Source organism: Pundamilia nyererei, unplaced genomic scaffold, assembly GCF_000239375.1.
Source record: "Pundamilia nyererei isolate P.nyererei 1_Seehausen unplaced genomic scaffold, PunNye1.0 scaffold00097, whole genome shotgun sequence".
NCBI lineage: Eukaryota > Metazoa > Chordata > Actinopteri > Cichliformes > Cichlidae > Pundamilia > Pundamilia nyererei.
In genome coordinates, this window is record NW_005187498.1 from 1,715,503 (window position 1) to 1,730,130 (window position 14,628).

The following is a 14,628-nucleotide window of genomic DNA, read 5'->3' on the forward strand; positions in this document are numbered from 1 at the left end:
GAGAGAGAGAGTGACTTTCAGACAGAAGAAGCTTTGCTTTGCCCCCTATTTTTGGTCTTTATGTCTAGCCAGTTCTATATGTCCCTTAACGTCGTACTATACCTTAAAACACAAACAAACATGTAGGTTTACTTGACTGGAAAAACAAAACACCGCTTAACTTGTACTCTTTGTCACTTTCCTTACGTAAATATAATTGGTGTCAGAAACTGTTGTGGTAACGGATGAATGTATATGAAGGAAAACAGGACTGACAGCAGATTTTGAAGTGACATCCAAGGGTGGCTTCTAGGTCAACAAATTCACTGTGTGAACAGAACTGTGTCACAGAGCACATGAACATGGGTTTAGAAATAACACCGCTCAATCACATGCACATACGTGTGACTTATTTAACAGCTGGTAAATTCCAGTGGTTATTTATTGTCATGATTACAGAAAAAGGATAAGGATCTAACATACTGGTATGATGTAACGCTGGAAATAATCCTGTTGCATTGCTTATCCACTGTAGCTTTTTAATATTTCATTGTTATTCATATTGTGTTTGAGTTTTGGTGTTGCTACGTTGTGAGTTATGTCGATATATTCACTAAATTGTAGTTGTGCAAAATAACCAAAGTCTCCTGAAGAAATGTCTAATAAAATAATTTTGTTCAGTTATAATGTTTGTTTTCAGGAGGAGGTTGCACTAATTCGCTGAGATGTGTAGTCTAAGCTGGATGTGGGACACATAAGTTCAATGGTGAATTATGAACTTTAAAAAAAAACAGCTTGTGTCAAAGGCCACAACATTCCTCAACCAGGACTACTAAAGCTCACCAGCTGCTTGGGGAAATATAATTTGCAGTTTGTGCTGCAGTCCCTACTGAAGGGCAGTATTTCAAAAGTAGAGGAACTATGTGGGTGAGGCTTGCAGTAAATAACATTTTGACAGGAGGCAGAAAAACATAGACCACTGTGGAAACACAGGCAGTCATTAACTTGAAGAAACCCTTGGACTAATACTTCTGGAAGTAAACTTAATTTCAGGGAGAGTAAGGGTGGCCACTTACTCCTTTTCCCAGTGTTTATACTGTTTATCTGGACATAGGATTTCCAGTGGGAGGAACGTTTCATCCAAGTGACTTCTTCAGGCTCAGAAGAAAGACATGCCATTTTAAAAAGAGTCCAGTGAGCTCATAGATCATTTCTATGAGAGCTTTGGGAATTGACAAAAAGCCCTGATCAGAAGAACGAGGCCCCTGCTGGTGACATGGCTGCAAAAGTTTGCTTGTGTAGGTGGGTGGGTTATCCAGAGCCCTAAAAATGAACACCAGACCTTGGAATTGAATCTAAACGGGGAGCCAGTGCAGTGAGATCAGCATAGGTTTGACATGAGAATGTCTGGAGGTTCTGGTATGGAGTCTTGTAGCAGTATTCGATACAAATTCTAGCTAGGTGAAGCGAGATGACATACCAATCTCCATCTCCGCAAATAAAAGATCTCTTTAAGCAATGTAAGATAATTCAGCTGTAGGATTTGTGTTTATTTGTACTCATAGAGGCACTGCAAATATGTTACGATGTTAATGTATACACTAACGTGTGACATTTACCTGGTGCCCCAGCAGGGGTCTTTTGTGTGGCGAACATCCTGGCTCATCCTGACCTTTGTGGGAACGTATTCATCACAGCAAGAATTCGGCCTCAAACTGAGAGCCTGCTGGCTCTGTTTGTATATTTAACACATTTTAGGAAACACACATTTAAACTGTATTGACCTTTTGACCTTTTAATGGTTTCAAAGACTCCAGCTGACTCAATTTACTATTATAAATGCACATTCTATGAATCTAAACATACCCACTAAAACTACAATCTGGTGAAGCTGTTAACAACTTTTAGACATCTGAAAGTTGTGAATGATTAATGAATGCTAGAGACTGGGCTCATCTTTAACAAGCTGTTGTGTTTGTAATCAAATCAAAAGGAATCTTGATAATTGAAGTTCAACATATTCACCACTACATCTTTATGAGCTTTTTGGAACACAACATATTCATATCATATTAGCCATGCGTCCTTGGAAATAGCACATTATAAAAACATATCTGAAACGTGACATTGACGACACAGTCGTTTTCATGTCACTTATGATACACTGTGTGTATCTTTTCAGTGGCTGACAAAGCTGTTACTTTTATCTTATTTGCTCTAAAATTTAGATGTTTTAGAGCAAAACCTCTTTAGGTTTGAAGTTTTATGAGTGCATTTTATCAAATTTGTATTTATATTTGACCTAGGTTACATTAAATTGTACTTTGTGTTTGCAGCGTAGTTGATTTCAGCTACCAGCCTAGCCTATTGTAAAGAAAACAAGTCAATGCTGGACAGCATCCCTGACTGTATGATACGGTGGCCCTGAGAGGCCAAACGGACCGCAACGTAAGAAAACACTAGCAATAAGAAAAACGCTGCAAAAGCACACAAAACACAACGGAAATTCACCCAACCACCGTGATGATGAGAGACATTCATAATGGAAAACATGAGTAGAAATGAGAAAATTCCATCAGTCATCATGTCTGAACTGGACTAAACGCAGAACGCAACCCTTTGCACTACACCTCTCTGCACACTGGGTGGCAGGAGGGAGCCAGCGTGAATAAAGGCCCTTCATGTGTTACTGCATCTTGTTGACATGTTGCTTTTTTTTTTTTTTTAAACTCACAATACTTTGAACCGTCCACGTGCTCAAACTCTACAAACTCACTGCATTCTTCAATTGTTCTGTCCTGCATTAGACTTCTGTCGCGGCTATGATGAACGTAAAACTTTGCAGTAATGCAAAGACGTTCAAGTAAGAGTGCAAGAACGGGACTTTTCCCTCATGGCTGTTGACAATGAATAATCCGCATTTTACGTTTTCTACTGAAGCCACACTCACAAACACAGAGAGAATGTAGAGATATTCACAACCGTAGAACAAAACATGGGGATGTGTTGTCCTCCTTCACCTTAAGGTCAATACAATTAGTGTAATTAATTACACTTGGGGCCCACGGTGCGGGGGCTGATCAGGACAGGGTGGTGGTGGGGTGGGGGTCTGTGGTGTGTGTGTGGGGGGGAGAAAGGACGGGACAAGCCTTTCCTCAGGAAAACATATCACCTTCAACCACAATAGGGTAAACCGCAGGAAATCAGGAAACCGCAGGCAGCAACATTGCTCTCTTGAGTCAGTGAGGACTTTCAGACACGCTCTCACACTCATCACAGACACTCTACAGCCGGGCAGCTCGTTTAGCCAACACACTCCAGGATGACATTGGACTGAAACACAGCAAGGCATCGTCATCAGGTAAGTCTGATCCTCTGCAATCATCTATAATTTCATACTGACTGTTTCCGTTGTGATAGAGATTTAAGTTCAAATGATTGTTTTTATGTGGAAATCATTGTGTTTGGCTGTTTTTCACCACCTCTGTCTGTAACATATATACTTAAAGTTGGGTAGTCATTTTTGTGTTTAGAAAAAAACCCCAAACTGATTCACCGTTCCTCCTTTACTTTTTTCATTTTTGGAAGAGTTTCCCTATCCTGGCTAATTACACAAACAAACAAACAAACAAACAAACAAACAAATAAACAGCTTAGAAAAATCAAGAAAGAATATCAAGGAAAAAAAATCATACACAGTTCATATTTGATCAACACACCAGTTGCTAAGTGTAATACAATGCTGATGTCTGGCTTTTGAGCATTTGCCAGTCACACTGATTTTATGAACTTTGAGGTCATCTTCTTAAAAAAGACACAACTGATAAATACCATCCCTACTCGTCTACTTTCTTCATCATGAACATTCAGTATTATTTTTCCATCTAGACACTAAAGGATTCAAATGCCAAAGCATCACAGTAACCATCTCAACTCGAGTCACTGTTCTGAATTTTTACTAACAAAAGATCAATTGTTGTCACTGTCTGGAGTTTGGCTGTTTCTGTTGGCAGGAACAAAGATGAACAAACAAAAGGAGAACTCTCTTTCACTTCCATCAAAGCAAAAAAAAAAAATTGTTCCCCTGCTACTATTTGTTCTATTCAATGTCATTATTTAAAAATGAAGCCCATATAACGAGTAAAAACTGACTGAAATGAGCTTGGCATGATACCGTGCAAACTTTAATCACTATTAAAGCACCTAAAGTATTTTTTCAGCATCGCATGCGGTATGAAACTAAACACTGTTTCTTGTTCTTGATCATGAAGCAGTAGCCTCTCATTATAGTGGAAGTGAAACAAAGTATACTTACTGAATTAATGAAAAAGTACAAATGAAAGAAAAACATACTCCTGGGTTCCAAAAAAGTAACCACCACATCTGACCACAAGTAATCATATGAAATATTATGACCACATCATAAGGCAAAAAAACACAATAATGAAAAACAGCCAAAGCAGAAAAAAATGGAGAGTCAGACAAAAACAGCAATAAAATTATATATCAGTCGCATCTACTGTAGGCCTGGTGTTAATATAATGTTGAGTCAGCAGGGGGTGCTTTTTGCCTTCAGTACTTTTTAAGATTCTGTAAAAATTAGCTCATTGAATATGCAACGCATGAGAGCAGACAATTTTATGTTTTCTACGTATAACAGCACAATGACTTGATTTTTTTTAAAAACTGGAAGTGAAAAACAATCTTTAGATACCTTTAATAGGTAGTAAAGTTACTTAAGCACTTAAGAACTAGCTGTCCTGTTTCTCACCAATATCCCACCCAGGGCTGTGTGCAGTCTTGCGTATATTAGCCAATACATATCACCTGAACAGCACCTTAGCTTCTTTTCTCTAAGTCTTGTTCGGGGGATGAAACGGCATTCTTCAAAAGGATATTCCAGCACTAGAGAGCACAATAACAGCACTGCTATAGGATATACACTACCCATTGTGTTGCGTTCTTCTTACTATGAAGGTCAAATATATTTCACATGAAAGTATTCAGGGAGCTCTAATGCCCTATTGTTGTCGCTTTGGCTTTTTGTCACTCCCACCAGGACAGAAATGTTTCATAGAGGGATAAAGGTGAACATTTTGCTCTGATGTGCAGTGACAATTCCCTACAAGGCGACGAGTGGCTCCAGAACTTTGTCAATAACTTGCCCACCGCAGAGTCACCAGATCCCATCACTTTAAGGATCAAAAGTTCTACTTTTTTCCTTTAATTTGTCACATACTCGTATATTTGAAACTAATGTGACACCACCTGGATTCTCGGTATGAAACTGACTATTTGTGTTTCCCTGGAAACTGTTTTGTCACTAAGGTGTAAATCAGGCCAAGAAGAACAGCAAAAACTCAGTTTCATCACCTTATATTAGAACTGAAAAAAGGTCACAAACCAACTCTTATATAAAAAATGTCATTTAAAGTTATTTTAACTTTTAGTTTAAAATGAGTTCACTTATAAGTAGTTTGAAATGAAACCTCTGATCCAGGACTGTTTCTGAATTCTTTGGGGCATGAAATTATATTATTTTGCTCTTATCTTGGTAGGTTAAAGCCCGGGTATGTCTGGTACTCATGTCCTAGTTAATGTTAACTGTGGGTAATGTTGACAGATCTCTGTAGGTTGTGTTTTATCCCAGTTGTTCCATCCTAAGTATTTCCATAAAATTACAAACAAAAATCTAAATTAAAAGAAAAAGAAAAGAAAACATTTTTCCTAGATCTTACACATTATCTTTGTTTTGCAGTTTGTTAACGTATTAAATGCAACCATGCCCATTCTGAAGAAACTCCCGGGAAGATCCAAGAGCTGCCACGAGTTCCCCAGAGTGAACGGTGAACTGATTCTGCCTCGCCTAGACTTAGACATCAGGGACTTGAACGAGCTCAAGGACCTGAAGGAGCTTAATGAACTGAAGGATCTAAACAAGAACCTGAACCCCTTTGAGGATGTGGACCTGGATGATGATGATGACAGGAACAGAGGTGACATGGGCCTCATTATGGGGGAGGTCAAGGGTAACCTCCAGCTGAAGTTGTCCTGTGATGGTGAAGAGGAGGAGAACGAGGTAAATGCTGGGAAACACGGGGCAGGGAATCCTAAAGTGAAGCCACTGCGGGGGACCCTTGAGCGGATCTGTGGAGTGTCTCCCCTTAAGACCCTTGGAAAATTGGGAAAGGGGCTTCGCATATCAGGACGGAGTGTATGGGGGAACAGCACCCCACACTACAGCCCTGGAGATTCAAATACACTACCAGCAGAGAAAGAGAAAAGAAAAGGACTACGCAGGAGCTCAGAGGGAATAATGACCCTGCTTCGGTGAGGAGAGATTTGGAGTAGAAAGAAAGCAGTTTTTAAACAATTTAACCTGTGGTACAGTTGTGGTTTGACGTTTACATTCACTCATCATTGACCTAAATGTTCTTTTTTCCAGGTGTAATCATTGTGCAGCATGCTTTTGCACTTTGAGTGTACAAGTTTGAATTGACATTGGATTTTGTCACATCCACACAGGGCCAAATGTATACATATAGGCTAAAATATATTCATACACTCACTTGAATCTTTTAATAGGTGACACTGAAGGTCCACTGAATGTCTTTTAACTTGCCGAGGCCTACTAACTTCTCATTAGTGATCACCATTGACTACAACTGGTACTTTATCTTTGTCAGCATAAAAAGGATGTGTTTCACAGCTCACAGCACACATGGGATTAACTAATACTCGTAACAATGGGAAAATCCAGAGAAGTGTGTGGGAAAAGATGATTAATAAGAACTCTAAATTTACGTAAATTTAAGCTGGGAAGGTGTCTTAGTCATTTCCACAAAACTGCAGATTCTGAGCTCATCATTTGAAAGCACAAGTTCTAAAAATAAAAATTGGCTAGAATATTCAGAAACATCCCTAACCATAACCCAGAAAAACTGCTGGCATAACTGTCAGTGAAGCAAGTTTTACATTTCAGGGTTAATCCATTTGTAGAAATTTGTAGCTCCCTATGTGGACGAGCCAAATGCCTTGTGGGAAAGTTTTATTGTCAGATGAGACAAGACTGAGTCACAGTTAAAAGAGGTACGTTTGGAAGAGGCTTTCAAACCTGTGCCAGTGTTCAGCGTTCAGCATTGGTAAGCTACTGTTTGCTTTGAGTGCTCGAGTAGAGTAGAAAACCACTACATAAGAACCAGTCCATTTACCATCTACCAAATTAGGCAGACGCTTTAAACCTTGACATAACTGGGTGATCCAATGGGGCAATAATGTAAAAACGCACATTAAAATGGTTCTGGAATAGGCTAATATTAAACTTCTGGCATGGCCTTCCCAAATCCCAGACCTCAACCCCGTTGAAAAATTCTGGACTATGCTGGATTTGTGCCAGGAAACCAACCAATTTAAATAAATTTTTTACTAATTCTGCCAAGAGCACAGGTCAAATATCCAGCAAGAATTATGCCAGGAGCTTGTCGGTGATCAGAAGTTCAGGCGCAACTATCTAAGCAACAAATATTAGTGGGGGCATCTGTATTTCTTTAAGCCTGTATATACCTTTGACCCTGTGTGGATTAGAGAAAATCCAAAACGAAAGAAAATTTGTGCAAACAATTTTTGGTTAATTTTTAAGTCATTAAAGATGTAGGACTGGAAAAAGAACATTTCAAAGAAATCAAGCACCCAAATTACCGTGATATTCACAGCCATGTAAATTCTGATGACAACTGTATGTCACTTATGTGAAGCAACTCTATGCTCATTGGACTCATATGATGCTTTTGATTGCATTAAAAAATAGTTTTTCAGCGACTGAGAATAAAAGTCCTGTTTCCTGGTCAGTGACAGAATAACATATAGTGCCCTTATTTCCTAAGCGGTTGTGTAATTTGCTGTGGTAACTTGTTGATCTAAGGAACCTCTTTTGTTTTTCAGTGGCATGTTGTGTACTTGCTGTCCTCACTCAATGGGACTATTTTTAGACGAGGTAGCCACACACGGCAGCAACACTGTGAATGTGTGGCACTCAAAGCATAGGTTTTCCTAGGAACTCCGTACAGGACAATACAAACCTCATGCACTCATTAAAGTCCTTGCATCATTTAGGGCCATGATTTATGCTCTTTGTCGTTGCTGTGGATGTTCTGCAGCTTCACTGGTCGACGGAAGGAGGAGCGCAGAGAAAGCCTGCCCTGTGGAGACCTGAGCGTAGGCAACGAGGTAGAGACTTCCAGGCGATCATCCTTCCTCAGGATGGTCAGTCTGGGCAAGCTAAAGAGGGAATCCATGTCAGACAAGGCATCCCAAGAGGCGGAGGAGGAAATGGAGGAGGAGGCAGAGGATCCAGTAGTGAAAACCAGAGAGCCCCTCTCAGGTAATAATTAAGAAGTCGATAAAAAAAAAAAAATTACTTTCCAAGTGACCCTGTAGACTTTAGCAAAGAATCTACATTACATTAGTTAATATTTCAGGTCAAATTTGAACAGCAGTTGTTGAAACCTAGACAATCCTCTGATGAGGTTAAAACTTTTCACTTGGGAGCCACTGCGCTCACTTACCATCAGGCTGAAAAGGAGAGGAAGTAGGGTCAGAAATGTTCCCCAGCTTCCTCTAGATAATTCAGTCCAGCTACTGTTTGGAGACTCCGGCAGGGAATTTTATCAGGAACAGAGGAATGTGCAGACAAACCTGCAACAAACAGGCGAGTTTGTCAGCCAGGTACATGCACAGCTGCTGAATGAGATACGTGCATTAACATATTTGTCACTAAACCTATTACCTCTAAACTTGTGTTTCTCTTCTGGTTTCCCACAGTTCTGGAGATCTTACAGCTGGTCAATCACAGGGACCTTCTCCTGGCTGACACACACATTCAGGAACTGGAGCGAGAGTGTGAGCTCCTGTCTCTCCTGCCAAACACAACTCCTCCTACCCTTACTCCTACCCTGTGTCCCAGTACTCCACCCAGCATGTTGTGTTTGTCCTCTTCCTTTGATGAGTCCCTCAGCTCTAATGCGACTTTGGACTCAAGCCGGAGAAAAGCTAAGGATGTGGAGCTCCTGTATGAAGCCCTTCAGAAGGAGATGTGGGATGTGGTGCGGGAGTCACTCCGCCAGCCTAGTGCTGGCCCCAACCTTGGTCTGGTGGTGCTGGTAATCCAGCAGGAGGAGCATGCTGATGCTGCCTGGGCTCTGAGGGAGGAGACTAAGCCAGAGCAAGAGGTCCCCCGCATCCAGCCCAGCCAGCGTCCCCGGCGACTGAAGATGAAGTGGAGGCAGGCTGTAGCGGAGGCTGCAGACTGGAGCCTGCCACATCAGGTAGACACCCAAGCAGGCCAGTTGGCCTCATATCTGGAGCGCCTGAAGTGTCGAATGGTGGATGATCTGGATGCAGCGAGAAGGAACGCTATATCCATTTACCCAGAGGAGTTTGCAGCCTTCCAGGTGTATGTGGAAAGTTACCATCGAGCTGTGGCCAAACGTCTTCGCACTATTACCAGTGGCCCACTGCAGATCACAGACGTATACTCACTACTTGACTGGTTCTACAACATCTACAACAGGTTGGTAATGATTGCCTGCTCCAATAACGACACACACAACAAGTCTTTATTCCTAGTTAAATTTTTAAATTAATTCTTTCCCACCAGGGATGTCCTAGGAACAATCGGGACCACCACACCCATCAACTACAGAACACTGGATGGTATTCTGCCTCAAGAGACAGTGGATAGGCTGGAACAAGACTGCATTAGTGTAGTCAGGGTGAGAAAAGAGTGTTTGAATGTCTGTTGCTGGGAAAATGTGGATAAGTGATGCATTTAAATTTCCTGCTTTTTCAATTTTCAGGATAAGGTGACAACAGAGCTGATCCATGTGCTGGATGAAGAGGAGAGGCGGTGGGCCCAGACTTTGCACATAGAGGAGTATCAGTCTCACCTAGCATGCTCAGTAATCCAGGTACAAAGCCGTACTATTTCAGTAACATTTTCCTTGAATGAAACCTCTGTCTTATCACTCATGTCTTTTAAAATTTCAGAGGGTAAAGGTGGATTTGGACAGATCTACATCTGTGAACCAGTTTCTAGGAGCAAGAGTGGCTCGCTGCAGTCTCATTGGATTGGCTGACTTCATTTACAGGTGTGTGGACAGTAGTTTAAGGTTATAGCTGTTAAATCATATCTATATATCTATCTACTGAGAAAGAGAGAGAGAGTATTTGTATTGAAAGTGTTCTCATAAAACCTCTATGCATTCAGTTTCCAGAGGAAGGTGGAGATGTTTCATGACAGTCAGGCAGAATTTGGAGACCGAGGAGATGGATATGTGTCAAGGACTATAGCTCTGGTTAACTGCTGCCCTCCTCTCAGGTTGGCAAAGATCAGTGAAACTTCATATCGGAACATTTTCTAAAAGAGCTACAGAAACTAAACTGACATGTTATATTTCTTGTGCAATGTGTAGATCCTTTGTGGACCGCTGCAGGCAGTGTGACCCACAGGGCAGTGAGGAATCTGCGCAGAAAGCCAACTCCTCATTGGACAGGATCATCAACCAGTCAGTGAGGGTGCTGACTGACAGGCTATTTGACCACATCAGAGTGAGTAGGACAGTGGCAAGATTCATCTGAAAGATGGTTTTCCGGAAACATAATTACGATCATGACCCAGATGTGCTGTGCTTAACAAATTTATGAGAGCATCACCCAATAATAATAATAATAATAATAATAATAATAATAATAATAATAATAATAATAATACATTTTATTTAAAAATAGCGCCTTTCAAAGCACCCAAGGACACTATACAACAGATAAAAACACAAAAACTGGAAATATACACAATAATAAGAATAACAGATAAAAATTAAGAGCATACAGAGGTTTAAACATAAGCAATTTTAAACAGATGAGTTTTGAGGGTGGACTTAAAAAGAGGGAATGAACTAATAATGTTCCACAGCTACCCTAAATTAACAGTACTGTAATGGTAATCGGCAAAATTATTGTGTGTGTCACTGCAATGGTTGCTCCAGTATGCACAAGCTCTTCAATAAAATTATATTTTAATGCTAAAATATAATTATTTTTCTTATCAAAGAATTTTTCAATTTACTGTACAAAAAGAAAAAAACATTAAAGCACATTATTATTTATCAGGTTAAGATACAAAGTTACAGTTATTTACTTGCATTCCTGAACAGAAAAATAGTTTTAGTGGTTGAAGGTTATGCTTTTGGTACAAAGCACAAATTCATTTCATTAAGTTTACTTATTATTAGTTCTGAACAAGTTTCTGGCAGATTTGTGTTCATGACAGGTAAGCTAAAACAAAACAGTATTTTTTTGTAGCTAAGTTTCTGGTCACATACTTGTGTCGTTTATTATTTTGATAATACACCGAATTATATGGAGAACTTACATGTAATACATGAAAAGTCAGTATTTGGGCAGAAGTGTTTTGTGTACACACAGCTGTTTAGTGTATCATTAGCTGTTTCGTTAGCTGTTTCGTTAGCTGTTTCGTTAGCCGTTTAGACAAAAACAGCTAATAAATACAACTGTCCAATGTGATGATGATAATAATGATAATAATAATAAACAATGAGTATAAAGTACAGTCTTTACTTCATTCCTATATCTGAAATTTCAAGTAATAAAACCATCCACACTAATTCAGTTAAAAGGACTAGATGTTACAGCCCCTGATAATGCATTGCTTTTGATGGAGAGACTCTTGAGGGATGGCTGTTATGAGGAAAGGCAGCCCAGAAACTTTGCCAGCAGCACACGTCGTTGTGTGCTCACTTTCAGTCTTTTACCCAGGCTAATCTGCTGTTTTCCTTCCTTGGTTAGGTTTACCAAACCTAAATCTGTTCTTAATCTGTACTTTGTCTGTTGCCTTTCTAGCCCTTCTTTGACAAACTGATGAAGAGAAAGTGGCTGAACAACACAGAGGCCTTCGAGGCTATTGAAGCCAGTATTAAACAGCATTTCAAGAAATTTAGAAGGATGGACTCTCCACCCTATCAGGTCAATACATGTTTGAAATGGTAGTCGATAACATTTTCAATGTATAAAGGTATGAAACTATATAAAACTATAGCTAATCTACAATTGCTGTTATGACTGACAGACACTGGTGGGTGAGGTGCACCGGCGGGTCCTAGTGGAGTATGTGAGAGCCATTATGAGGGGACGCCTCATGTGCACATCCTCCAAGATGAGGAAGAGGGTGGCTTTCCGCCTGCAAGATGAGGCCAAGCAGCTCAAAGGACTCTTTAAGGATCTGGTAAGTCTGGTCTGCAGACACAAAACATTTTTTTTTATTAGACTGTGTTAGTGTGGAAAAGAAAAGTATATTTTAGAGTGCTAATGGTCTCCAAATATGGAGAAGGAAATTCACAGAGTCCAAGACACAAGTAGTGGTTATGTTTCCGGGGAGCACAAACAGATCCAAAGTGCTGATTCTCAAAAACTTGGAATGGGGAGGGGGAAAGAGTGTGCCGGCTGTGACTGGAGCCTGACCCTGGAATTTCCTAGGTCAGGAATAACTCAGACAGTGTTGATACAGGACTGAGCTCTGAAAAATGGCTGCCGTCAGTGAGATGGAGATGGATGAACCGGGCTTACGTTAGCACTTGCCAAAGTGGGGAAGAGGGAGTCAAACAACGAGGCCTGACGGCATGGCATTTGCCCCCTTTCTATCTACAAGTTCAAACAAGTGTCCGTCACCTCAGCTGACAACAGGAAGCTGCTGTGTTCGGAGGAAACTTCCTGTTCCTGTCAGCTGGCGCACTTTGATGTGGCTCTGGAATGGCCTTGATGGCCTTTTTCGCTGAGGAGTGGGATGAAGTTTCTGTGGAAACTGGGAACTTAGGAGCATTGGGGGGAGGATGAGTTTTTAACGACCACCAAAAAAAGACGTTGTTATTTTTAGTGAGTGGCAAGCAACCTCTCTTTTCCTCAGTGTTCCTGAGAAAAAAACAAGAACTGGGAAAGCAGAGGTTGAGGTCTGGTATTCACTAATCAAATTCCTAAGTGTTTGGCCTCCAGAGGCATTAACCTGTGCTTCCTCTGTGGGTTTCATTGTTCACTAAACTGCTTGTCACTTCTTGCCTGAAAAACACATTAAGACTTAAGAAGAGGTCATTTGGATGGGCAATGATAATAAATAAGTGGAACTCGTGTCTTCTTGCAGTCCATTTCTTCTCATTCTGTCCATCCAATGTCTCGTCTCTCGCTCACTGTTTTTCTTTGAAACTTTTGCACATTCAAGTGCATGTGTCTTGTAAACAGTGACCATAGATGTCTGCAGAATCTTTTATGACTTTTATATCTAACAATACATTACCATTAGATGTGCAAGGATGCCAGCCTTTAGCCTTTTATGTGTTTTGAAATTTCATCCACTGTATTTGAGGTATTTTAGGTGTAATCACCAGAACTAAGTGCCCAAACGACATTATAAGTTCAAACAAAAGCACAGCTGTCCAACTTGACAGATTTATATTTATTTATGTAGCGTGCTTGCATTTATATGCTACTTTTGTAGTCTTACTGACGTTCAAAGTACTTGATTTATCTTGTAGTCCTGAGTTTCCTGTGAATGAATTGTCGCCTCTTCTCTGCCTCAGGAATCGAGCTCCTCCTGGTTGGACAGCATCATCTGTCACCTTGCTGACATCATTCTCCTGGAGGACACGCCCTCCATCCAAATGGAGGTGGCTGTCCTGGTGAAAGAATTTCCAGATATACGGTAAGGATTCCCCCCCCCAAATGAACAGTCTTGAAATGTTACAACCAGGAAACATCTATAAAACAGATGCTCTCTGCACTGGTCCCTCCCAAAGGTCCTATATTCTTTTATGCTTACGGCTACACATTCGCTGTGTTGTTTTTGGCACTGCGCTAAAACAAGAAAAATGTAAGCCTGCATATGTTGTTTTGTTGCAATGGATCAAAACAAGGAAAAGGAGCGCGGAAACATATCTACATTAACTTTGCTATTTTTGGAGCGGTGCGGGTCTGTTTTGAGAATGGATGAAGCAGACAAGCCTCTGGGGGGGAGTTCCAGCCTGTTTGTGCACAGATTAAGACTCACATTAGTGACGGTTTTCGACCTAATGCACGTGACGCATAACCCTCCAAGGAACAGACAGGAAGCTGCTGCCGAATACTTCCTGTTCCTGCCATCCTGCAGGAGACAGACTGGTGCCACTCTTTGAGTCAGAGAGAGAAAGGTGTGGAAGAGAAGAGAAAAAGTAGCAGTTCAGACCTAGAGACACATTAACTTGCTGCATTTCTTTGTACCTTATGACAGACCCGCAAGTCTTTCAGGAGATCAAATGCAGGATTTCCCGAGTCTTTTATTTATCTACCTTAAGAGTCACATTGTGCACATATGGCTGTGTCTACATATTGTGGATAAAAAGTATGAAAAAATCCAATGATAAATAAAATACAGTGCTTAACAATTTTATTAGATCACCACCCAATGTAAGGTTTATGCCACAGCTGCTGGTAGTTATCAAAATCATTTTCTCATTTACAGTGGGGCAAAAAAGTATTTAGTCAGCCACCGATTGTGCAAGTTCCCCCACCTAAAATGATGACAGAGGTCAGTAATTTGCACCAGAGGTA

General features: G+C 40.6%; 1 protein-coding gene across 1 annotated transcript in view; it reads left to right on the forward strand.

Annotated features, from left to right (window-relative positions):
- The first annotated feature begins 3,086 nt into the window (after window positions 1-3,086).
- Window positions 3,087-14,628, forward strand: part of exoc3l2a (exocyst complex component 3-like 2a) — a 14,503-nt gene continuing 2,961 nt past the window's right edge. The window contains exons 1-12 of the mRNA XM_005740129.1: window positions 3,087-3,340; window positions 5,738-6,309; window positions 8,136-8,359; window positions 8,800-9,547; window positions 9,635-9,749; window positions 9,834-9,944; window positions 10,024-10,124; window positions 10,244-10,354; window positions 10,449-10,584; window positions 11,896-12,018; window positions 12,122-12,277; window positions 13,623-13,744. Of these exons, the coding sequence (XP_005740186.1) occupies window positions 5,762-6,309; window positions 8,136-8,359; window positions 8,800-9,547; window positions 9,635-9,749; window positions 9,834-9,944; window positions 10,024-10,124; window positions 10,244-10,354; window positions 10,449-10,584; window positions 11,896-12,018; window positions 12,122-12,277; window positions 13,623-13,744 (2,495 nt within the window). The 5' untranslated portion in view covers window positions 3,087-3,340; window positions 5,738-5,761. The remainder of the gene's footprint in view (window positions 3,341-5,737; window positions 6,310-8,135; window positions 8,360-8,799; window positions 9,548-9,634; window positions 9,750-9,833; window positions 9,945-10,023; window positions 10,125-10,243; window positions 10,355-10,448; window positions 10,585-11,895; window positions 12,019-12,121; window positions 12,278-13,622; window positions 13,745-14,628) is intronic.